At 52.8% G+C, this 23,599-nt stretch overlaps 11 protein-coding genes across 11 annotated transcripts; 5 read left to right on the top strand and 6 right to left on the bottom strand.

Annotated features, from left to right (window-relative positions):
• Positions 1 to 373: 373 nt before the first annotated feature.
• QC761_209815 (uncharacterized protein) lies at positions 374 to 1,479 on the bottom strand. Its single transcript, XM_062876720.1, has 2 exons — positions 698 to 1,479; positions 374 to 634 (listed from the first exon to the last, which is right to left on the bottom strand). Exons 1-2 carry the CDS (start codon positions 872 to 874, stop codon positions 380 to 382), a joined length of 432 nt encoding a protein of 143 aa, XP_062735341.1. The 5' UTR covers positions 875 to 1,479; the 3' UTR covers positions 374 to 379.
• QC761_209820 (uncharacterized protein) lies at positions 1,422 to 2,486 on the top strand (the record flags this gene model as incomplete). Its single annotated transcript, XM_062876721.1, has 4 exons — positions 1,422 to 1,497; positions 1,558 to 1,587; positions 1,654 to 1,980; positions 2,060 to 2,486. 4 exons carry the CDS (start codon positions 1,422 to 1,424, stop codon positions 2,341 to 2,343), a joined length of 717 nt encoding a protein of 238 aa, XP_062735342.1. The 3' UTR covers positions 2,344 to 2,486.
• QC761_209830 (uncharacterized protein) lies at positions 2,440 to 5,655 on the bottom strand (the record flags this gene model as incomplete). Its single annotated transcript, XM_062876722.1, has 4 exons — positions 2,440 to 5,047; positions 5,111 to 5,261; positions 5,315 to 5,525; positions 5,581 to 5,655. 4 exons carry the CDS (start codon positions 5,653 to 5,655, stop codon positions 2,779 to 2,781), a joined length of 2,706 nt encoding a protein of 901 aa, XP_062735343.1. The 3' UTR covers positions 2,440 to 2,778.
• Positions 5,656 to 5,983: 328 nt separating this feature from the next.
• On the bottom strand, positions 5,984 to 6,626 carry QC761_0042070 (uncharacterized protein; the record flags this gene model as incomplete). Its single annotated transcript, XM_062872369.1, has 2 exons — positions 6,349 to 6,626; positions 5,984 to 6,014 (listed from the first exon to the last, which is right to left on the bottom strand). The coding sequence occupies exons 1-2, from the start codon at positions 6,546 to 6,548 to the stop codon at positions 5,984 to 5,986; spliced, it is 231 nt and encodes a 76-aa protein (XP_062735344.1). The 5' UTR covers positions 6,549 to 6,626.
• A 1,534-nt stretch (positions 6,627 to 8,160) lies between these two features.
• Positions 8,161 to 8,828, bottom strand: QC761_209840 (uncharacterized protein; the record flags this gene model as incomplete). Its single annotated transcript, XM_062876723.1, has 3 exons — positions 8,161 to 8,601; positions 8,655 to 8,740; positions 8,768 to 8,828. 3 exons carry the CDS (start codon positions 8,826 to 8,828, stop codon positions 8,302 to 8,304), a joined length of 447 nt encoding a protein of 148 aa, XP_062735345.1. The 3' UTR covers positions 8,161 to 8,301.
• A 967-nt stretch (positions 8,829 to 9,795) lies between these two features.
• QC761_209845 (uncharacterized protein) lies at positions 9,796 to 10,800 on the bottom strand (the record flags this gene model as incomplete). The annotated part of the gene is made up of 1 exon (XM_062876724.1): positions 9,796 to 10,800. The coding sequence occupies one exon, from the start codon at positions 10,798 to 10,800 to the stop codon at positions 9,796 to 9,798; it is 1,005 nt and encodes a 334-aa protein (XP_062735346.1).
• Positions 10,801 to 12,541: 1,741 nt separating this feature from the next.
• QC761_209850 (uncharacterized protein) lies at positions 12,542 to 14,624 on the top strand (the record flags this gene model as incomplete). The annotated part of the gene is made up of 2 exons (XM_062876725.1): positions 12,542 to 13,237; positions 13,305 to 14,624. The coding sequence occupies exons 1-2, from the start codon at positions 12,695 to 12,697 to the stop codon at positions 14,622 to 14,624; spliced, it is 1,863 nt and encodes a 620-aa protein (XP_062735347.1). The 5' UTR covers positions 12,542 to 12,694.
• A 497-nt stretch (positions 14,625 to 15,121) lies between these two features.
• Positions 15,122 to 16,236, top strand: QC761_209860 (uncharacterized protein; the record flags this gene model as incomplete). The annotated part of the gene is made up of 2 exons (XM_062876726.1): positions 15,122 to 15,779; positions 15,842 to 16,236. 2 exons carry the CDS (start codon positions 15,122 to 15,124, stop codon positions 16,234 to 16,236), a joined length of 1,053 nt encoding a protein of 350 aa, XP_062735348.1.
• Positions 16,237 to 16,596: 360 nt separating this feature from the next.
• On the top strand, positions 16,597 to 17,262 carry QC761_209870 (uncharacterized protein; the record flags this gene model as incomplete). The annotated part of the gene is made up of 2 exons (XM_062876727.1): positions 16,597 to 17,124; positions 17,179 to 17,262. 2 exons carry the CDS (start codon positions 16,597 to 16,599, stop codon positions 17,260 to 17,262), a joined length of 612 nt encoding a protein of 203 aa, XP_062735349.1.
• A 200-nt stretch (positions 17,263 to 17,462) lies between these two features.
• On the bottom strand, positions 17,463 to 19,017 carry QC761_0042130 (uncharacterized protein; the record flags this gene model as incomplete). The annotated part of the gene is made up of 4 exons (XM_062872370.1): positions 17,463 to 18,029; positions 18,093 to 18,334; positions 18,394 to 18,873; positions 18,930 to 19,017. The coding sequence occupies 4 exons, from the start codon at positions 19,015 to 19,017 to the stop codon at positions 17,463 to 17,465; spliced, it is 1,377 nt and encodes a 458-aa protein (XP_062735350.1).
• A 655-nt stretch (positions 19,018 to 19,672) lies between these two features.
• On the top strand, positions 19,673 to 23,428 carry QC761_209890 (uncharacterized protein; the record flags this gene model as incomplete). The annotated part of the gene is made up of 2 exons (XM_062876728.1): positions 19,673 to 21,873; positions 21,923 to 23,428. Exons 1-2 carry the CDS (start codon positions 20,614 to 20,616, stop codon positions 23,426 to 23,428), a joined length of 2,766 nt encoding a protein of 921 aa, XP_062735351.1. The 5' UTR covers positions 19,673 to 20,613.
• Between the last annotated feature and the right edge of the window lie 171 nt (positions 23,429 to 23,599).

A 23,599-nucleotide genomic window follows, 5' to 3' on the forward strand; every position in this document is an offset into this window, starting at 1 on the left:
TCATTCAAAAGGAGTTTTGGGAAAAAAATACCCCGATGTTGATTTTTGATTTTCATGCCTTTCTTTGTATTGTCTACACGGATAGACGTTTTGTTTTAGAGGGCTTGCTTTACAAAAGAGGAGCATTAGACAGTTTATAGAACTGGTTGCGGTGTGCTTTCGCGTTTGAGGAGATAGAGGAGGAAGATGGTGGTGAAGAAGATGAAGAAAAAGAATGGGAAATGAAATGGACACTCTCCGCTGTGCTGGTTTAATTGGTTAGACCCTTGTTTGCCTAGTAGTTTGCCTTCCTAGCTTCTTTTATGATCATGATTCATGCTTTTCATGACTGTTGTCTTTTTGTTCGCTGGGTTTCTTGAATCCTGGTTGATGTGGTATATCATTGTGACGACTCCAGTTTTGATTTACATCTCCCCTCATACTTGCGCAGTAGCTCCCTCGTCTCCAGGTCTATTTTCTGCTCTCCCCCGTCAGCCATTATCTTTTTTACAAACCCTATCCCGTCGGAGTAGCGTCGGTAGAAATACAACTCCTCCACTGCGTGCAGCAAGTCTTGGGCTTGGGATTTGCTGATTAGACCGCCGCGGTTGGCGTCTGGTTCGGGGGTGAGAGGGAGAGGGATTTGAGTCCATAGCTGTGTTGCGGTGATTAGTAACTTGTTCTGATGGGGGTGGGATGGGGGGGGTGAGGGGCATACATCACCGTTCTCGACTCGGGGGATATATTCTTTTTTCAGGGCTGCAAACGCTGACTGTGAGAGAGCGGAGCGGTCAGCTCGGGAGACGGGTTGTTTGGCGGGGCAGGAGGCGAGGTCTTCAGGGTCGGAGTCGGAGGAGGAGCCTAGGTTGAGGTTGAAGAGGAGGTCGTCTGCCATTTTGGGATGCGGGCAACTCCGCTGAAGGTGCTGGAGGATAAAAATTTGGTGAGAGCAACTTGAAGAGGTCTGATTAATTGTAGATATTTTGAGTGTGAGATTGCTGTGAGAACAAAAGTTGAGATTCTGGGCGAGTCAAGTGAGTGAATTGTAAAAGTTGACAGGTGAGGTTGATGGATGGAGCTTTTCGGCAACGGCGCCGTGGCGGAGTCACCGCTTTGAACCTCCGCTCCGGCGATTCCCCCCGATAGCTGCTGTCCCCGCACCGGCGAGTTCAACTTCGTCTTCAACGACAACTGTTTGGAAAGCTGGGGCTTTGTAACGTTCATATTGTAACTGTGTTTTTTTTTCTAGTTTTCGAATGTGGTGTAAACTGACAAAAACTCGGCATTTGCATGCGAGTTTGCAGCTGCTGCATTGCTTGCTCTGAACCCAATCCTCAAGCGACTCCGAAGCACAAACTACACTTCCCGTCGGCACCTTTCACTTACACCTTGAATTATACCACACTTCCCCAAGTGGAGTTGTTTTGTACGCCATTACCGCAATGGACAAGCATCTCGCCCAAATCGTCTCCCTCGCCCAAGCCAAATTCAAGTCAACACCCTCCAACCGTCGGCTGTGTAAGTCCCCTTCCTCCTCCCCATCTCACACACCCCCATCAAACTAACCGTCCCAAAAAGTAATCGGCATCTCCGGCCCTCCCGGCTCCGGTAAACCTCCCCATGTTCTCCAACAACCCCCAAGCTCCTCACTAACATTTTTCCCTCTCCCCCCAGGCAAAACCACCCTCTCAACCCTCCTCACCACCTCCCTCAACGCCCTTCTCCCCCAAACAACAACCTTCCTCCCCCTAGACGGCTACCACCACCCCCGCTCCACCCTCGACACCTTCCCCGACCCAGCCAGCGCCCATAAATACCGCGGCTCAGAACCAACCTTCAACGGCCCCGCCTTCCTCTCCCTCGTCCGATCCCTCGCCGAACCCATCACCCCCTCCACATCCCCCATCTACGCCCCCAGCTTCGACCACGCCCTCAAAGACCCGGTCGAGAACGCCATCGAAATCCTACCGACGCACAGGATAGTGGTTATCGAGGGGAATTGTAGGCCCCCCGTCCATTTTCCCTCACACCCGCCTCCCTTTCCTTGCTTAAAATGCTGATGATCAGATGGATAAAAAAGATATCATGCTCAACAAACCACCCTGGTCATCCATCCCGCCGTTACTGGACATCAAGATCTTCATCTCCGCGCCCGAGCCGGTTTTGCGGCAAAGGCTGGCAAGGAGACATTTGGCTGCTGGGTTAGTCGACAGTGTGGAAAAGGGGGAGGAGAGGGCCGATTTTAACGATATACCCAACGGTAGGCAGATCAGTGAGAATCTGGTTCTCTATCAGGGGGACGTAATTCAGATCGGGAGCGCGGATGATGTGACGTGGGGACCTGTCTCCTCGTCGTCAATGTAGATATCAAACTTGAAATGAAGGACATTGTGACCACACAGTCACTCAGTCTTGCTGAATCCTAACATCCACAGTCAGTCACTTCAATTCTTCACTTCAGAGTCAGAATGGACATCGCTATAATTCAGAACGAAGAATCATCTTCATCTGTCTCAATCGAGTGCCTCTGCAGATCCTAAAGCAAGAACACTCACGCAGCCCATGCTGCCAAGTAGTGGTTGATATCCGAACCCAAGATCCCATTGCGGATGAGCAAACTCCTCCAGACTCCAGACGCCTTCTCGAAACAACTAGCAAATCCCTTCACAACGCTTTCCGCCGCGCTCTTAGTCTTACGAATATGCTCCCATGGAAATCTTCTGTGCTACTCCAAATAGCACCGATATTAATCATATGTCAGCTCCATCTCCTCTATCCCAAGGTGGGAACCGTGCCAATTCACTTGGGAAGGTGAAACTTAAAGCGGCCTGCAGTCGGCAGCGCGGCTCTACTGGCATGACGGGACGCTCCAAGGCCGCCCAAAGTCGACGCACTGGATGATCTGCGCGTGTTTGCGGGCGGTGGTGTAACCGCTGCAGGCACGAATGCACGAGCAGTCGGTGTGAACGTCCGCGCGGCCGCGTTCAACGGCGGAGTTGGCTCTTCGATGAGGATCAGTTGTGATCCCTGCTCGAACGCGTCTCTACGCACGGTAGAGCACGAGGTCGCTCGTGACCCTGCCGGTGACTCAAGAGTGAGCCGTGACATTCGGCGATCAAGATCGCCCACCTGGGTGTCACTGCCCAAATCGCGGGCAGACGGCTGCAAAGTCGCAAGCGCTCCGGCACGGTCCCCAACAGCACGCGAACCCGGAAAGAAAAAGTCCTCCAGGTTCTCAGCCTCGTCAATCCTGGTCTCTGGGTCAAGCTGAGCGAGGTCGTGGAAATAGCTACCCTCTTTCCAGCGCTTTTCGTACGGGAGTCCCGTGAAAGCATTTCTGTTTTGAATGGGGGCATCCATGGTCGAGGACCACCGTGAGGCACCAAGTCCAGCATCGGGTTTTCGATATTCAGCCATGGGCTTCACAGGGGCCTGGACTGGCTTCAAGGCGGCAGCTGATGCCTGCGGTGAAATGTCCTCCACGGCCACGGACGACTCCGTTTTGGCGATAGTCATAGGCTGCTTTTGAGTTGTGGCAGCGGATGACTCTGCTTTCCCCAACACCCAGTCCATACCAATGATGGACTTCCGGATGTACTCCTTCGTGTCAATACCGTCAACAGGGAGTGTGGGAGCCCCATCTTTGCCGTGTAGATACGGGACATCTGCCAACCAGGCCGGGGGTTGGACCTGGGAGTCCTTCATGGCCATCATCTCTTCATTCGTATACTGAAGACGACGGGGCTTGACAAACGCCACTGCAGAGGAGTTGAGATAGTCCTCTATCTGTGCGACTACCTCTTTTCGCTCGGACTTGGTGTGGTCCTGGCAGACCACATCGATGAATGCTTCGCGGATACCTTCAACAGTTGCGGTAATCTCCCGCTTGGTCTTCCCGCCAGCCTTCTTCCTGAGAAAAGCCGTGAGCATGTTTCGGAGCATGGCAACTGCATCAGGCACTGATAGCCTGACTGTTTCGCGTGTCAAAGCATCATTCTCTACCGGCGTGCTGGTTCTGCTGATGTCGTGGCCGCGCGAAGTCACAGCAGGCGCCACCTCCAAGGCATCTTCGTTGCTGTATGGCTCCAAGGTCGAGAGCAGTGCCGATGCCTCCGAACTTCCACACTGTAGGACCGGACTGGTGTCCTTCCCCTCGACATTGATAAGGACACCTTGTGTCGCTTTGAGCTCCGACTCGTCATCGTGTTGGCGCGTGCTGCTGGCTTCGCCCGTGATGAACCGAGAAGCGTACTGCACCGCCCTGTTATTGGACGCGCTAGCTTGTGGCTTGACCGGGGGTAAACGAATCACAATGGTGTTTTCGTTCGCGGGAGCAGCGTTTGCTGGAGTAACCGGCGGCTGAGGTGCAATCGATGGCTTGAGGGCAACCGATGGCTCTGGGGCAGGCTTCTGCCCAGAGGTTTCAAAAGCCCCCACGGCATATTTGCCAGCTTTGAGGCCTCTCAAAACTTTGAGAAAACTCTCAAGCTCACCAGCGGTACTGAAAGTCAGGCCGAAATACAGAACGTTCTGTCCAAAATGAAGAGAGAGGGTCAGGTCGCTTGAGACAAAGTCCTGATATTCGGCAATGGTGAACTGAACGAATAGTTTGTTTTCGGCAAACATCATGCAGAAGCCCAGTGTGGGAGCTGGAGCCACTGTCAAGAAGACAATGGCAGGCAACGGCTGATTTCTTCCAGGTGGGTTGAGGAGAACCTCTGCCCGAGCGACCATGTGGGGAGGGTTGGCGACATGTTGGTGGCCACCATATTGGGATGGCGGGACTGGGACGTGTCTAGGAGCTTGCTGCACAATCTTGGAGGGGCCTGGGAACGGGCTCGAAACCGATTGGCGAAGGGGAGCAGACTCTGACGGCTGCCGGAGGTGGACAGACGCTGATGGGAGCCGGGATGGACCGGCATTTCTGGAGCTGGACATCTTCTGCTTGCGGTTGCGGTTGCTTACGAACGGCGACCCGCTCTTGACAATTTGCTGAACGTGCGAAAACGAGTGATGTGGCTCCTGGGCCGGAGACATCTGACTTCGGATCGCATAGGGATGAAGGTTACTATACAGTATGGTTAGCACTAGGGCTTCTTCTTGACACAATAACTGGCAAAATGTGACCCACTTGCGGCTCTGGCTCTCCTGATATTTCAGCAAAACCGTCGCCTTTCTCTTGGCCTCTGCCTTCAGCTCGTGAAGGCGAGGACCTCCTAGATCAGCAAGCCCTTTGACCGCGGCAGCGTCATCATCCTCGAAGACGCCGGACGCAATGGCATCTGACGAAATGTCAGCATCTACCATTCTATCAACTTTGGATGAGAGATCATACCCTGCCAAACATTCGACATCTTCGCGCCCCTCGCTACAAGCGCATCATTCTGGATTTGGGGCCGACGAATATACTCTTGTCTGGGCTCGCGGTCGCCCCGGTCACCCCGACCATGTCGGCCATTCTTTCCGCCTCCCTTCTTTTTATTCATGGCTGCCAACTCGCCGTCATCGACGGGAAGTTCGTCCAGGCGGCCGATTCCCAAATCCGCCTGCAGATAACTAGTTAGCAGTATATCGCATGACAATAGGAGCAGAGAACTTCACCATCATGGCCTGCTGGATAGCGGCCTCTTCCGCCAGCTCCTCTGAGGTCTTCTTGTTCTCTTTGTCGATCGACATGATGACTAGATGCCCGTATGATCCTTGAAGGAGTCGTGATATTTGAGCGAACGAGTGACCTAGCCGGCTCTGTAACGAGTGATGGAGTCGATCCAATCGAAAAGTCGTGCCCTGTCAAGTAGGACAAAACGTTGCTCACGACAACCGATCGATAATAGCGATCTGAAAGATGGTTACAAAGGCAATTGATATGACAAGATCCCGACGGATCGTTTGACTAGACGCTTTGGGTTGAACAGAGACAGGAGGTTGGCGCAGAGTGGGAGAGATCGAAGAACGAGAGAATGTTGTGGAGAGGTAAGCAGGCAAAGTGGGGAGTGCAAGCTTCTTAGAGGCGGCCACTCGCGAGCTCGGTCAGGCTAGGCAACGAGAGGGTTGGTATGAAGGAAGGTACGCGCGTGCGGTAGGAACAAGACGAGCAGGGATGGCAGGAGCACTGCTCGTTGAGGGGGGCGGAAGGAAGGGAGCACTGAAAGTAGAGGTTGGTCGGGCACAACTCGAAGGCGGTTTACTTACCGAATGGGCTGCCCACCTCAGAGTGATGGAACAGGGACAACGAATGTATCGAACTCGTTTTCTGCGTGTAGCAGAGTCGTCGGTATTGGTTTCTTGGAGCAAAGCGGAATAATACCGGGGTGCTGTCGAGTCGATCTGTTAGACGTGTGCAATTATTTTCGACTGTCATGTACGTACCTTGATGATGGCGACGATGATGGAAACACAGCTCGAGCTCGCGATAGATCGTCAATCAAGCCTGAGTTCCCTTGGGTGGTGATGGAGATTGTCGGCCGATGGGGACCTTTGGGTGGTCGTGTTGTCAAGACCACGGATGCAAGGAAGCCAGGAAGATATCTCCAGCCTGTTGAGGTAACAAGATAAGTTGTCAAGATCATCGAAGGGGATAAATCGAAAGATGGAGGGTAAGGTAAGCCAGTGGGAAAGCTAAGTAGTGGTGGCGGGAGGCTGTTGAGTTCGCAGGTAGATGTCTTTGTTGCGTTGTGTTTGGTTCAGGAAAAGAAAGCAGCGACTGAGGGAGAAGGAAGAGACTTTATACCCTTTGTGGGACCCACGATGCGGTCTGTGGGTGCTCTCAATATGAGCCGCACCATCATGCCGCCGCCGGGTTTTGATTGCGGCCGAGGCTAGGGCTTGGAGGTTGTCGTCGCCGAGATATCTCGGGGTCGTCAGGGGTCATCGGTGGGGGTCGTCGGCGGGGGTCGACCGCGGGGTTTAGATGGCGGGTGTGACAGAGGAGATTACGCAGAGCCGTGGAGGTCATCGATACTTGCTTTCAACTTCAAGTTCTGAGTTTCATACACAGTCACAAGCCACTTTACCTTACCTACCTTGCATTACATTGCCGACGAACAAGCGTTTCCATTAAGCACCAGATTTCGTACCATGGCCGCCATTAACTGGACCTCGGGCTCGGTTTGTAGGGCTTATCTCCATCTTTCAAGAATCTTCCATGTCTTTAAGACTTTGCCATGTAGCTCAGAAGGCTTGGTCACACATGGTCCATGATCAACAAGCTAGGTGCCCAGACGGGCAGCTTTGAGTAATTGCCACTGAATCTGGGTTCTTGCGTTATAAAGGTCGTTACCTCTACAGGAGAATCATGGAAGGATATTGCCACCATGTGTATTTCTGTAAGGAACATACATATATTTTGAACAAACAGCTACATTTTACAAAGGACGCGATCAATTCGTCCATTTTACAGTGTGTTTGTTGACTTGCCCCTATTCTTGGACCTTGATATGGTCCGTGCGGAGGATACCCCTGACTTTGGACTTGCAGCAATTTGGGCCAAGGTATTCCACTTCATTGGGTCACCGCTTGCTTGTCTACTTTTCCCAATCCGTGCCCTCGCGTCACACTCAGTGTCTCTCAACCCATTGCACGCTCATATACCACCCAGGGACCCGGGGTGCAATGAGCGTGACTGTTCGGCTGAGGGGCTTTCTTGATCATGAAAACGGGCAACAAGCCATACGTATACCGCCTCACCTCCCTCTTCAATCGCAACTCTTAGAACAACGGTAACGGAGACGACTATTCCGATGGCTGTGATAATGTAAACACTGTCTACATCTAAGACTACGCCGGCCAGGATCCGATGAGAGCGGCAAGGCTTCTAGTGATAAGAAATTGGGCGACGGATAGCTGTCTAGGAGGAAGATATCTTACCTGTCTTGTGATGACAGTTCCAATTCAAGATGATGTGGCAAATAGGTCAAGGCCACCCGTGGGAGACGTGCAGATTCTAGACAGTGGTGTCTCCTCCACTGGGCTACTTACTCGCGCCAGGTTTACACCGTTTGAAGGTTTATGTGTGCTCTTTCAACACCTGATTTGGACTTCAACAGCGTAACCGGAGAAGCGAGCAAGGGAAGTAAGTGTATGGACATGCTGCACGTGGAATCTGGAAGTTGAATCCAATATCTTCAAATGGAGGATACAGCGGTGACGTTTCGGCAGGTATCAACAACATCAATTCAACACATCACAATATTCTGTCAAAGTCTAGTAGTGTAACTTCAAATTATTTTATATTCAGCGGCGGCAGCCATCATGCCCACCACCATGTCCTCATAATCATTATGCAGTACACATCGCTAAAAACAAATCCCATCATTCTCCCATTTACTTTGACCGAGCATCCTTGGGAGGCTCGCTCAGACCATCCTTGCCCTGACGACCAATTCCACTCATATCAATATCCTCCGAAGCCTTGGTCGCAGGCTCCCTCAGTCCAGCTGTGGAACCGGGACCGGTTGAAACATCGCTCGAAAAACGACCACTGCCGACGCTGGTCTTGCTAGCGTCGGCGGACTGCCAGTCGGAGGCCTTGGGGGGCATCTGCGGGAGGGGGAGGTTCTGGCGGACCTCTTCGATCTTGTCGGCCTTGGATTGAGTCATGTTGGTTGTGTTTGTGTGTGTTTTCTGATGGGGGTCAGCACATGTGCTTCAAACTCTTGAGAGTTCAAGCAGCTTACTTGATGTGGTGATTGTTGTCGTGAGACAAAGTCTTTTGAGTTAGTGCTTATTTTGAATTGCTTGATTGATTGATTGGTCTGGTGAACTGATTGGGAAGAACAGAATTAAAAACAGGAGACCTCTAAATACCTCGACAGGAGTGTGCTTTGGCGGAATATGAAGCTGGAGGACATCACAATGACGTCAATTACATCACAGACCCCAGAGAGCCCAGCGAGGCCCTGTCACCGGCCCCTGCAGCCCCGCCCTAGGGTAGCGGGTGGGGTCTCAAGTGCCGATCTGCCCCAGCCGACTGGCTGGTGGCGCCAATGTCTTGGCTCTATGGTCAACGACATCTTTCGATTGTTGGAGCTTTGGGAGCGGATGGAAGTTTCCACTTGCGGGTTTTGTCTGCGTGGGTGGCTGCTCATCACTTGGCAATGGTCCGACTTCTTCGTCACTTGCCCACATGTCACTTTAAAGCCAAGTTAAGAGCCGTTGGAGAGTGTGATTTGATCGATTTGATCGAGATTTGAGATGCCGATGGCTTGTTGAAAGCCTCAAGACTGACTTCAGGCACGCTGAACACATACATACGACGACGACACAATCGGCCAAAAGAAAAAAAAGAAAAAAAAATCATCGCACAACAAGACAGAAGTAACCTGTGTATATTTCATCCTCCAGACCCCATCGCCTATCAAACCACGCTACTAACGTTGTGTATGTTGGTTGGCGGCAGAAACAAGAAGCGTAAACCCTTTGCGATGGAGCCTATCCTAGGCTATAGGCCACTCATGAAGCCGAGACTTGATGACAGCCGATTGACGATTAAGGAACCGCGTAACCCCATCCGTCGAAACCAGAGAAAGAAAAACGATGAACAATTGACCCGATTTCCGTACCGCAGATGACTACCCCCCAAAACGCCGTGTCCTTGTCATGCGCATCCGGCGCGTGTCGCAAAAATTATAAGAATGGGAAAATCAAAAAGAAAACAATAGAAGAGCGTAACTGCATAACTTGCATAACCGTAACTCGTGTCGTTTGATGTGTGTAGCGTCCTTGGGTGAGTTTCGTATGCCTCTCTATGTTGGATAGGGAGTGGAAATTGCTGCTGACTTAATTGGCAGGAGTGGAGGCGTTGAGGAGAGACGAGTCCTAGAAGATGGGAGAAGGCAACTGAAAGTCGGATATTGAGTCTGTGTCCTCGACTACAGCAGCGACAGCCTTTATCTTCCACTTCTTAGCAGCAGTGGAGGTGATGGGCTCGCAGTCCTCGTCGACAAAGATCTCAAAGTCCAGTTTCTGTTCCTGCTCACCAAGGTCAAAGCCAAACTTCGTCTTGGTCTCGCTCTTGAAAAGAGGGCTGGAGCTGATGCGGCCAGACTTCTTGACGAGTCGGCGACCACGAGGAGTGCCTCTCATGGACATGAGCTTGCGAGACTCGGCATTCCATTCCTCGCACTCTTGAATTTCCTTGCGGTACTCGAGAACCCACTGGCGAGCCATCTCGGCGTGATCGGGGGATCCGTCGTTGATGACGAAAGATGGGACGTGAATATAATGAGTCGAAGGTCCAGCCCGATGAGCCAAAGGCCCAGAGCGGCGGCGGGGAGGCATCGAGAGAGGTTGGGTGTTCTCGTCCTGCTCAGGAAGCTCAACCCTCAAATTGAAACTCGAAGCAGCGTTATTGCGGTGGGTGCGAGGAATGTCGATGGCAGCCTGGGTTTTTCCAGAGGGCTCAGGCTCTGGGCCTTGCTCTGCAACTTTGTGGGCCTTCTTGGGAGCAAAGTTGTGGGAAGTGGGACGGGCAATTTGGGGCAGGCCAAAAGTCTTGGAGTTGGCCGGAATGGTGAGAAGGTGAGTAATGTCGCCCAGAGGAATACGGGCAGAGTCCTTGTCATCGTCATCGTCGAATTTGTCGTCATTAAGCTTCTTCTCATCGATCTCGTCGTCGTCGGTCCCGGAGGTTTGGGCAGCAGTGCTATTTTCAGCCTCGTCGGTCAGAGAAGCGAGGCCAGCAGTGGTCGTAGCCGGGGCGTCCTCGTCAATCTGCGACTCGGGGTCCAAAACCAGGGGTTGGAGCGGAGACGAGACGTGAGGCTCAAAACAGCCACGACCCAACCGGGAGGTTTGGGCGATCTTAGTGGCCTGCTTTGTCATCGACATCTTTCCTGACGGATCGGAGGTTTATGGTGAAGTTGGTGAGGTCGGGAGTGTGATGGTGAGTTGTGAGAGGGTTCGAAGACAGCACAAGGAAATTTGATGGCTCAAATATGAAATAAATTGCGGAGATTCCGTCTATCAAGGCTGACAGTGCTCCTGAGCGTTCTGATGAACTGCGCGGGTCTCAGTTGTTCGTGAGGCTCCGCATGAAGCTCGGCGGTGTGGTATTGTGTGAGGGGAGAATGAGAATAATGACGGGGAGGTCCACGATATTCTCTTGGAGCTGTAGAGCAGGGGTATGGCGACTTGAACACGCACAACGATGCGAGCATAAACATCCCCTAGAACCCCTGTCTGGGCGCCTGAGGAAGCAAAACGAACCCCAAAGACAACCTGGAAAGAGCTGCTTTGTGTTAATTCCTGCAAGTATTGATTATCCTTAAGGTACCTAGAAAGCGAAAGCTGATGACTACACAACGTGGACCTTCCTACCACGCGCTACTATCTGTAGCAATGGACAGATATAAGGCACGCAAGGCCTTGTTAGGCATCTTCCTCTTGACGACTCCCTGTCCGTATTCACTTCAAGGCACGGACTCTTCGTATTGTTCATGTCTATGGGTACCTGTAGGGGCCTTTCGCTCCTTCCATATGTGTCTCCATGGGCCAGATATCACCGAAATCGGAATCATCTGAAGTTCAACAATGGGCTGTAAAACTCTTCAACTAGGCAGACGCCTTCACGTCGCTTCCCATAGGATATACCTTTTCTTCAACTGCCAGCTTAATGACAACCACGTGCAGAGGACAATAATTACACCACTAAACGCCCTTAGAGACAAGGAGATGTGGTTTGTCTATGGCATGGGCTAATATAGGGCTTGGGGTTTTGAGATACACATTGCGAATAAGATAACAGCGACTTATATCTCACAAATAGATCTGAATGATAGTTAATTCTAATAATATCTTTCTATCACCCGAAATACCTGGAATGGGAAAGTCTTCTTCTCCAATAGCCCCACAAGATATTCGCTACTTGCTCATAACCTCAACCCCGACTTAATGCAGAAGATGTGATGAATATTGGCCCCACATACCTGGGAGCATTATACTTTTGTTACCTCGTGGAGGTTCTGCTGGGACATAATGTTAGAATAGGGGCAGCATCCAGCAATTTACACAATGGTTCACAGCTTTAAAACAGCCAGTCCCACAATCTATAGGAAATCTGGTAAACTGGCAGAGCAAGAAGACTGTCCGGGCTCTTGCTTTCACTAAGATTTGGTGGACATATTTCCAAGAGTTTTTGCAATCTCAGAGAGTTTTTGTGCACGCTCTTTGAAGATGGTGTGTGTTGTCGTGGAGCCAGAAAGGGAAGCATTCACTTACACGCATGGGACAGGGGTGCCTGATTGGCCAGCTTTGGGCATCTCTACCCAGCAGCATCTTTACTCTCGGACTCTGCCACGTTGACTCAAGATGTCTGTTCGCGCGTTCATCTGAACCCAGTTTGGAGATAAAGCTTTGCTTGCATCAGTTGTGTAGATAGCCTCACTTTTTAATGCCTTCTGAAATCCTCAAAATTTGACAGTATTTATTGTTCTATTCTCATCATGATGTCCCGCTCAACCCTAACCCAGATCACCCATGAAGATCCAGGCTGTCCCGGCCGGCACCGGTCACCCGATCCAATTAATGCTGGACATGGCAGGTGCCCGTGCCTCGGCGCGGCCACTTTTAAAAAGTGAAAGAGGCGATGCCCTCAACAATTTCTCTGTGCATTGCGCCAATTCCGATGCCGCCTCCCCAGAGGTCCGCCCTTCCCTAGATTTTGCTCTTTTCTCTCTAATGCCTTAATAAGATTCTTTTAATATACGAAAACGACGAAATGTTATCCTCGAGAGCCTCTCTCGCCGCCACGAGGCGTCTAGTTCCCACTATGAGTTTCGCTCAACAAGCCGGTTGGACATGCGCCCAGTGTCGCAACTCGATTCCAACACTTCGAAAAGGGGTTCCGAGCCTACTTCGCGCGAATGGCCCGACAACGAGACGATATGGCAGTAAGACTGGCGACAACGGAGGGCGCCAGGACCATAACTATGGTGGCAGATCGAGAGCCAGGAGGTCAGCTGTGCTGGCCGCAACAGGAGGTGGTGTCGCCGCCGCCGCCGCTACGGTTGGTGGAAGTTTACTTGCCTTCGGGGACGATATCAAGAACTCATATGAAGCGATGGAGAGAACGGGCAGGGTGGCTGCTGCACTGGTACTCTGCATCAACGACTACTACACCACCCTCGGCCGGCGGGATAAGGTGGAGAAGCCAGAAGAAAAGGAAACTCTGCTCAAAGCCTGCCACCAGAGATGTGCCGACAGGACACTAAAGGTTCTAGAGCAGAGTGGTGGCATCTTCATCAAGTTGGGACAGCATCTGGTTTGTGGCACCCCCTTTCGTTCGTCGTTCACTGACCATTCAGGGGCTAACCTGACTTTTTCAACAGAGCGCAATGAACTATCTCCTCCCACCCGAATGGACCACGACGTTCATCCCCCTCCAAGATAGATGCCCCGTTTCCTCGTTCGAATCGATCCAAGCCATGTTCAAAGCCGATACCGGACAAGACCTTTTGGATTACTTTTCCGAGTTCTCCCCCGAGCCGATAGGTGCCGCCTCTCTTGCGCAGGTCCATATGGCTACGATCAGGGAAACTGGTCAAAGGGTCGCCGTCAAAGTACAGCACCCATCCCTTAAGAAATGGGCCAAACTCGACATGAACCTCACTTCGTTTACCTTTTCCACATTGAAGCGCTTCTTTCCTGAATATGACCTCGAGTGGCTATCCTCCGAAGTAGAGGTTTCATTACCGCAAGAACTCAATTTCGAATGCGAGGCTGAGAACTCGAAACGGACAAAGGAGTACTTTGGGAGTCTGTCACAGCCTTTGCCGCTGGTGATCCCGGATGTGCTCTGGGCAAAGAAGCGCATTTTGGTTATGGCATGCGAAACGGGCAAGAGACTGGATGATTTGGACTACATGGACTCGCAAGGGATCGACAGAGACGAGGTATCTGCCACCTTGGCGAGGATATTCAACGAGATGATTTTTGGTGAGGGGGCCCCGCTCCACTGCGATCCTCACGGAGGCAACATCGCCATTCGAAAGAACGACACTAGAAGAAGAGGGCCGAACTTTGATATTGTGCTTTATGACCACGGGCTGTATAGAGATATCCCCCAGGATTTGAGGAGGAGCTACGCCAAGATGTGGCTGGCAGTGATTGATGGGGATATGGAAGGGATGAAGAAGTATGTCAACGAGGTGGCGGGCATTGGGGAGGACAAGTTCCCTCTGTTTGCCTCGGCCATCACTGGGAGGGACTTTATGATTGTGAGCGACACCAATGAGGGTGGTGTGATGAAGCCGAAGGAGGCGAGCGAGCAAAAGACCATGAGCACTGCGTTGCAAGAGGGTTTGCTGGCGGATTTGGTGCAGATGTTGGGACAAGTGCCGAGAATTATCCTGTTGATTCTGAAGACGAACGACTTGACGAGGAGTCTGGATGAGAGTTTGCATACAAAGCAGGGGCCGGTCAGACAGTTCCTGATTCTGGCCAGGTATTGCATGCGGACGGTGTTTTACGAGCAGCTGGAAGAGATCAAGAAGAGAGGGAGTCTGTACTGGCCACCGAATGCCATCAGGGTGTTTGCCGCCTGGCTGGGATTCTTGAGGGTAGAGTTGAAGCTTGAGGCGTTTGAACTTTGGTTGAGTGCGAAGCGGTTGCTGGGATACAAGAACTTGGGGTTAGAGGCGGCTGCATGATGCCATAGACGCGCGTGTATATGAGATGCCGAGTTTAGGCAGACTCTCAAGTATTCAGGCAGCCATGTTTGAGCGAGCGAGTGGGTATGTGTGTCTGTCCTTTTCTCATACGATGCTGATCTGGGCTGTGACAAACAGTGACGAGACGAATTGTCTTCAGGACTTTGAATTCATGGCAGATCACCTCGGATTGGACCTCGTAAAAGTCCTGAATCGGGACACCATACCATCCTGAGAACAGGGGTCCGACCAGCCCTATGAGGCGCGTCGCCTCTGCCAAGAGCCCAGGCAACTACCTCGTGGTTTCAAAGTACCACCACGCCTCGTTGTAACAACACATCATCACCGTAGACATAGTTTTGTACCGGCCTATTCACCCTCTCCGCTCCCTTTCTCATCATTCAACAGGACATATTTATCCTGCACAGCAGCCACCATCGTTCACCACCACCTACAGACATCTCACCCAACAGTCCCCTTACCGCCAGTCCGTCACCATGCTCTCCTCCATCAAATGGCCCTTCCTCTCCTCCTCCTCCTCCGAGGAAAAGAAACACACACCCCACCCTCACATCCAACCCCACAAGCCCATCCAAATCAAATACGTCTCCCTCCCCGTCGACATCCCCCCCTCTTTCCTCTCCCTCACCCCCGACCCGGCCCTCGTCCCAGACGCAAAACCAATCACCTTCCACCCCCTAGACTGGACCTCAACCGCCATCCCCGAAAACAAGGGGAAGCTAGCCTTCATCCTCGAAAACGTCCTCTCCCCTTCGGAGTGTGGCCAACTGATCGAGTACGCAGAGGAATCAGTACCGCTGAATAGCCCGACCGCCGCCTCTGGCGCAAACAACGGACCCTGGAGCCCGGCGCTGGTGAATATGGGCGCAGGATTCGAACTTTATGAGCCGAGCTACAGGCGGAGCGACAGGATCATTTGGGATACAAAAGAAGTCGCGGACAGGATTTGGGAGCGGTGTTTGAGTGTGGAGGGGTTGAGGAGGGAGATTGAGGTTATACAGGGGCAGGAGAGGATCAAGAAGGTGACGGGGCGGGGGGAGTGGTACGGGGATGGGGGGAGGGGGAGGTGGGTGATGAGGAGGATGAATGAGCGGCTTAGGTTTCTGAGGTATGAGAAGGGGGGCTTTTTCCAGCGTGAGTGACACTGATGAGGGTGGAAGGGGAACACGAATGGGTGCTAATGAGGATGACTATAGCGCATTGTGACAGTCCGTATTATGCTTCGATGGATAAGGAGCAGTTTGTCAAGACGTTGCTTACGGTGCATATTTACTTGAACGATTGCAAGGCTACGGCCGAGGACCCGGACAGTACTGAGTTGGTGGGCGGGGCGACGACGCTGTTTAGCTCGGATGAGAAGAGGAGGTACGATGTCGAGTGCAAGGCGGGGAGGGTGTTGGTCTTTCAGCACAACGCCGTGTTGCACTCGGGAGATGAGGTGAAGCAGGGGGTCAAGTTTAGTGTGAGGAGTGATGTTTTGTATGAGCAGGTTTTGGCGGAGGAGGAGCAGGAGGAGGCAGAGGAGGAGGCAGAGGAGGAGGCAGAGGAGGAGGCAGAGGAGGAGGAGGAGGAGGGTGAGGGTTCAAAGTAAGAGATGTATGTTTACGGCGTCCCAAATCAGTATTTTGCAATGGAAAGGTAGCTAAGGGGTGTTTATAACAAGCATGTTGGTGTTGACCCCTAAAGCCTCCTGAAAACGCCAAGGTTTAGGTGGGGTGAGTTTAACTTCAGTTGCTGACCGCTCCCCGCATTTCAACCATCTCACTCAACCACTCACCCTCACCCTCACCCTCACCCTCACCCTCACCCTCACCCTCACCCTCACCCTCACCCTCACCCTCACCCTCACCCTCACCCTCACCTTACACCACCAAGCTCTCGTATCTCACTTCATCTATCTCTCATCATCCTCCTCTCCTCCCCCTCTCAACACCCCGCCAACTCACCCACAATGCCACCCCCAGATTTCACCTCTCCCCTCACCTTCAAAACCTTCAACACCATCCCCTCCACCGCCGCATCCCCATCACCCCCCTCAGAAACATACTACCTCCTCGCGGAGATAAAAGAAAACCTCTCCCTCACCCGCCCAACCCTAATCTGCTCGGACCTCTCCTCCACCTCCTTCGCCCTGACTTGGTCCGACCTCCACGCCTCTCCCCACGCCTCCGACGTTGACTTCAAGGCCCTAGGTCTCAAAAAGGGAAATTGTGTCCTCTTGCCAAATGCCAAAAGAACTGACTCCTCAGATGAGGTGAAGCAAGGCAAGGTTGTGATCCCCGGGGGCAAGGATGAGTGGCAAGGAAAGTCCGGGCTGAGGGTGATACCAGGCAAGCTGGAAAAGGTGGTGGAGGTGGGGCAGGATTGGGAGTTTGTGATTGAGGAGGGGGAGGGGAAGTGTGGGAGTTGTGGCAAGGAAGGGAGGGAGGAGGAGCTGGCCAAGTGTACGGGGTGTAGGGGGGTGGGGTATTGTTCCAAGGTATGCCTCTCACTGTTGAATATAAGAAATGATGATGCTAATGGGGGAGAACAGGAGTGTCAAGTTAAAGGCTGGACAGAAGGTGGCCACAAGAGTACCTGCAAGATTATCAAGACCTTCAAGGAGATATGGCCCTGATTTAGATACACAACAATCTCAACCATGAACATCGCACTCTCAAACGAAATGACACTGCAATAAAGTTACACCAAAAGCGAGACGGTCCCACACTAAATACATACATACGAACCAAAAACCCCGAACGAATTCCCCCCAGGTCCCTATTTTGTCATTTCCCCGTCACAAAAACAACAGCCTTCCAATATCTAACCACCCTCTCAAACACCAGTGCTCATCCACCCAAACGTCCCCACCACACTAACCAATATCAGCACCGTCAATATTCCCGCGCCCGCCTTGTCCCCCGTCGTCGGCGGCAGGTACTTGTCCTTGAAGTTATCACTCTGGCTCCCCGCGTTCGGATCCCCCTTGCTCGTGCCTCCCGTCGAGTTTGTCACAGGAGGCCTGCTCTGCCCGATCAACAACGACGACACGGCCCCCAAGACATTCATCGTCTGCCCCGCCCCCTGGCTCCCGTCAAAGGTGCCCGTGGACCACTTAAACCCACAGGCTCTCTGTCCGTTCTTCTCGCCTACACAGCTGGCAATAGCCGCCTTGGCTGAGTTCTGCAGAACGGGCAACACCTTCGGGGCGAGAAAAGGCGCGACCTGGGTGGCGGTGGCCATCCAGCGGGCGACGTAGCCCTTGAAGCTGAGCATATCCGTCGTGCAAGACATGTGCTCCTCGCAGGCGACCTCGTAAGCAATGTTGTCGGGGAAGAAAACGCGGATGGTGGCGTCGGTGAGACCGTCGAGGCGTTCGCGCCAAACGTCACTGCCATTTGTCTAGGGCGTGTTAGCCAACCTTTGACTTCAGCAACCACAATAAGGGGTTAGAGAAAAACATGCATAATTATACATGTACGCCGCCCCAAGCAAAAACACCCCGTTGTTGTACGAAAACTGCGCCCGGTTGATGTCGGTGCAGTTGTGCTCGACGTGCCCGCCGTCGTAGATGTTGTACTTTTCGTCCATGAACCCGACTCCTCTCATCCAGTCCCATGTCTTTTCCGCCCAGTCGGCGTACGTGGTGTTGCCCGTGTACCGGGCCAGTCTCGCGCCCAGGTTAAAGAAGCATCCGTTTGCGATACCTGTCTCGTGTTAGCCCCTTGTTCCCTCTGGACGAGCCGCCGGCTGTCATGAGACCAACTATTCTTGTAATTATACCCATTATTCGACCAAGGAATCTGCCACCTCAACCCCCCGTTGCACGTCTCGTCGTGCCTGTCCGGGCTCGCCTGGGTGTTGAACACGGCCTGCGCCAACGCCAACCACTGCGGTTCATCCTCTGGTGGATCAGGAAACTTGTTTTCCGCGGCCAGCATCGCCGACATGCCCCAGAACCCTTGATCGTCGTTCCCCAGGGAGGCGGTGACGTTGGGGGGCATGTAGTCCTTGTCTGGGCCTACCTGCCACAGCATGGCTTGGGTGATGAGATCGTTGTAGCTGTCGTCGCCGGTGAATTTCCAGTAGTCGATCAGGGTCCCCCACATGGCGCCGCCTTCCCACCAGTAGTAATCGCCTGCTGGGGGAGGACCAGGGAGGATGCCGGGGGTTTGGCCGGTGAGGTTGCCTTTGTAGTATTGGAGGAGGTCCCAGGCGAGGAGGGAGGAGGTTTGTTTGATGTCGGCTGGGGAATTGTTAGTATCGTCAAGGTCAGGGCAGCTGAAGAAAGGGGAAGCGCACCAGCGGACGCGATGCTATAAGTGGCGGCGTTGGCGACGGCGGCGCCACTGAGCAGAAAGGCTGCCGTATGTCGTATTGGTGAAATCATCTTTGTTATCAATGTTGTGGTGGTTTGTTTCTTGGCGACGAAATAGAGAAAGCGACCGGAAAGGGGGGGTGAAGAATGTGAAAAACGAATGTGGTGGTAGTGGTGTAGCTAAGTTGAAACCATCAGAGCCGCGATGATGATGTTGGTTTTTTTTTGTTGTTTTTTTCTTCTTCTATTCTTCTCCTGCTGTTGCTGTTTTTCGTAATAGAGTTGTTTGCGAAAAGCGAGTGTATGCTGGAGACTGAACGAGTGTTGTTGTGTCACGCGTATTTTCGGCTTTGACGGGATGGCGATCAAGGAAAAAATACGGGGCAAGGAGAGAGAGAGAGAGAGAGAGAGAGAGAAGGGGGCGGGGGGGGGGGGAAACTTGGAATGGGGGGCAAGAGGTGTCGCTAATCTGCGTCTTGATGCGCGCGTGTGGGAGCGACACACAGCACTAATGAAATCTGGGTGGTCTTGCAGATGCTTGGGAGGACGGTCGAATCGATACTGCCGGGCATGGGATGACACGAAACGGCTCACGGAAAGCCGAGGGGTTGTCTAACAGCGCAGCAAGGATGTTATTGTATCGCGTACAGCCATCACTTCCACAAAGAGGCACACGGTCGGGATAGTGGCTTGTGGACAGGGAGGGATGGGCTGATAAGGGAACACGAGGGGGGCTGCCTCCCGCTGATTCATATCGCTGGGAGAGCTACATTCCAGCTGGGGCTCTCTTTTGGAGCTCTCCCTGAGCGAGGCATGACGTCTGTTGCTTTCTCTCAATTCAATCCTCTCCTTCAAGACTTGGCATCTTGAATGATGGGGAACTCGTCGAATTCGCCGCTCTTGGCGATTCAACCAAGCATTTGCCAAGCGACGCTCCCGCAATCTTGGACAGCAGGGGGCAGCACGGGCCACCACTTCGGCCCAGGCACCGTTTCTGTCATGTCTGGTGCCAGCACTGCCATCTCCTGTCAGACAGGCTGATGATATTGATTATTGATTGGCAAACCAAAGTCATCATTAGGTTTCTCCTGGCGCTTCTTTTCATCTCTTTGAATTTGAGAGATATGAATCGAATGACCGCTTAACCTGGTTCACTGATGCCAAGTGATAACCATCCGCTGCTTGGGCAATGAGCTCACTCCGCTAACCCCAGCTATTAGCGTTCATTAAGCTCAGCCCTATTGAATTTGACATGATTCATCATGCACTTCGTAATAATATCCTCTGCAGAAACTCATGTCAAATTCGATTTCTTGTTTTGATAGTGACACAAGGAGAACCCTGAGCAAGGCGATCGTCTCGGCACCGGCCCAAGCTGCATGGAACTGGAGGACGGGAAAGAACCACTCGTCTTGATGATCGCTCCTGGCATCATCGCTTGGCACTTGGGGCACTGACACATCTTTTTCGGAGCTGCTTGCCTCTCGGACTCTCCATCAGAACAGCCCGACATCATTCTTCTGGGCCGGCCCTCCGTTTCATGTACGACCTTTTCACTTCCTGATCTGTTGCGTGATGTGGTAGCTGTCACAGACCTAATTCTATCGCAGATACCTCTACAACTCGATACCACTCGCTCGAGCCAGCTTGGCCTTGGCCACAGACACAATGGTACATATATCTCAGCCCTTCCAGTATCATGATACAATTGGTCAGCCATCAAGTGCTGATAAATTCCCCAAGAACACCATCACGCAGACGCAACTAGACCTGCTCATCCACACCATCCGAACGACACCCATCGTCGACCATCATGCCCATCCTCTTCTGAACTGGGACAACCAGACAGGGAAATACCCCCTGCTCCACATCACCTCTGAAGCATCAGGCGACGCCATCGAAAGCGCCACCACCTCTCTTGCCCACCTGCGCGCCGTTAGACAGCTATCTACAGAACTCAAATGTGCACCCAACTGGGAGAGCGTCGTTGCCAAGCTTGAGGCCGTCCGCCTGGATCCTGATGAACCCGATATCTGGGGTGACTGGATAAGCCGCTGTCTGGAGGGTGTGCACACCATCCTCTTGGACGATGGACTGGACAACAAGGAAGCTGTGGAAGACCTCGATTGGCATACTTCGTATGTCCAGAGCCCATGCAGGAGAATCCTTAGAATCGAGGCCATTGCTTCGGACCTGATCAAGCATCTTAGCGCGGGCGAGTTCCATGACGTGCAGAAAGCAGAGGCAATAATCAAGGACCCCGCTGCCCTGAAGGAGTTTTGGGAGAACTGGGCAGGGTCGTTTGACAATGCTATCAAAAACGCAATCGACGACCCTCTTGTGGTTGGGTTCAAGAGTGTGGTTGCTTACAGGACTGGGCTAGACGTTGCCGGCAAGGAACCGAGTGGGGATGCTGTCCGGCCCGCGTTGAAGGAAGTCGTCAAAAAGTACTTGAAGGTGCGCACCGCGAGGCTGGAGGACTCGAGCTTGAACGACTACGTCATCCACAGGACGGCAACCCTGATTCGAGACTACATGGGGAAGAATCACGAAGAGGATATCATCAGAAAGCCCAGGAAACCGATTCAGTTCCATACCGGCCTGGGAGATAGTGATTTGACTCTGGCCAAGGCCTCGCCGAGTCACTTGCAGGAGTTCATCAGGTCGTACCCGGACGTGCCCATGGTACTGCTGCATGCTGGCTATCCCTTCACGAAAGAGATTGCGTACATGGCTACGGTGTATAAGAATGTGTATGCCGACATTGGGGAAGTCTTTCCCTGCATCAGTAAGGACGGACAGGAGAGGGTGCTCATGGAGATTCTGGAACTGTGTCCCTGGTCCAAGATCTTGTGGAGTACAGATGGACATTGGTTTCCCGAGACGTATCTGCTGGCGATCATGCAGATGAGGGAGGCTTTTGAAAACGTAAGTGCCAAAGAACTACTAGAGTCGGCAGGTTGGCTAACGTGCGCAGGTTCTTTGCAGTTACGTCTTGAAGGGGCAAATCGGCTGGAGAGCCGCTATCGTACTTGTCCAGGATCTGCTCTTCAAGAATGCCAACAAGCTGTACCATCTGGGGCTGGACTTTCCAAAGCCAGAGGAAGTTGCGAGCAGGTCTCTTGCGAGATATCCCAACCCATCCCGCAACCTTACGCTGCTCCGCGAGCTCCTTAACAACACCATTGAGCCGACGTTTGTTCAGATCTGCTGGAACGATTATACCGCCCTGCAGCGTATGCGTCTGGTTCCGTTCCGCAAGTTTATGACCCTATTGGAGGCTGGCAGATCGCTGGACATTGGTATCACCAAGGCTGTTTTTGGTATGATCCAGAACGACCATCTCATTCCGGGCTCCTCAGCAACAGGAGAATATCGTCTACATCCCGATTTCTCCTCTCTCAAGCATGGCCCTGTTGCAGGACACATCAGCATGCACGGCGAGTTTCGCGAACAGGATGGGTTTCCCGTGGCGCTTTGTCCACGATCGCTGCTCCTTCGGTCAGTCGAGATCGGCTCCCAGAAGGGACTCGGCTTTCTGCTTGGGTTCGAGATTGAGTTTCTGTTGCTGGAGCGTGTCGAAGACGATTCGGTTGTGGACCGCTACACAGCTCTCAAGACCGACGGCCACGCGTGGTCTGTCTCCAAGTACTACGCCAACCCCAAGATCAACGCTTTGCTCAAAAACATGGTGGAGACCCTCGCCCAGATGGATATTTACGTGGAGCAGATTCACGCCGAGTCTGCCACTGGCCAGTTCGAACTCATCCTTCCGCCCTACCCGCCCGTTCAGGCAGTTGATACCCTGCTGCACACCCGAGATGTCATGGCCAACCTGGCCACAGAAGCGGGCTTCAAGATGACACTCCACCCCAAGCCATTTGCCAAAGCATGTGGCACTGCCGCTCATATGCACATGAGCATCCTGCCCGAAGCCGACGCTTTTGATGCGGAGAAGGTGACGCGGCACTTTTACGCTGGTGTTCTCAAGCACCTGCGCGCCATCACGGCTTTTAGCTATTCCAACGCGGCAAGCTACGATAGGGCGCAAGACGGCGTCTGGGCTGGCGGGCGGTGGGTAGCCTGGGGGACGCAGAACAGGGAGACGGCGCTCAGGAAGATTGAGGGGTCGCACTGGGAGGTGAAGATTATTGATGGGCTGGCAAACCCATACTTCGTCGCTTCAGCAATCTTGCTGGCGGGGATCAGGGGAGTGGAAACAGAGGAGAAGATGGTTTGGGACGATTGCGAGATGGACCCGGCCAAGTTGAGTGATATGGATCGGAAGGAGCTGGGAATTTCGCAGATGCTTCCGGCTAGTGTTGAGGAGGCGTTGAGGGCGCTGCAGGAGGACACGGAGATGGTGGAGATGTTGGGGGATGAGTTGGTGGAGAGGTATGTGGCTATCAAAGAGTTTGAGGACGAGTTTTTGGGGAAGATGGGGGCTGAGGTAAGGAGGTTGTGGTTGATGGAGCGGTATTAGTTTGATGCTGTAAAGTTGGGTTGAGGAGTATGCTTAGATAGGCCGCAGAAGATTGGTGAATAACGGGAACATGATATACTTGTGTGTCTTTTTCTGCTTTTTCTTCATCATGTCTTCAGCCTTGTCTTCCAGCTTGATACTTGCCCCACGCATGCACCCGCCCCCGCAATC

The sequence above is a fragment of the Podospora bellae-mahoneyi genome, chromosome 2 (genome assembly GCF_035222275.1).
Source record: "Podospora bellae-mahoneyi strain CBS 112042 chromosome 2, whole genome shotgun sequence".
In the NCBI taxonomy this organism is placed as follows: Eukaryota; Fungi; Ascomycota; class Sordariomycetes; order Sordariales; family Podosporaceae; genus Podospora; species Podospora bellae-mahoneyi.

Coding starts and splice junctions, on each gene's coding strand:
- QC761_209815 (XM_062876720.1), bottom strand. CDS start 874: ATGGCAGACGACCTCCTCTTCAACCTCAACCTAGGCTCCTCCTCCGAC. Junction 635..697: donor CCCGAGTCGAGAACGGTGAT/GTATGCCCCTCA, acceptor ACCGCAACACAG/CTATGGACTCAAATCCCTCT.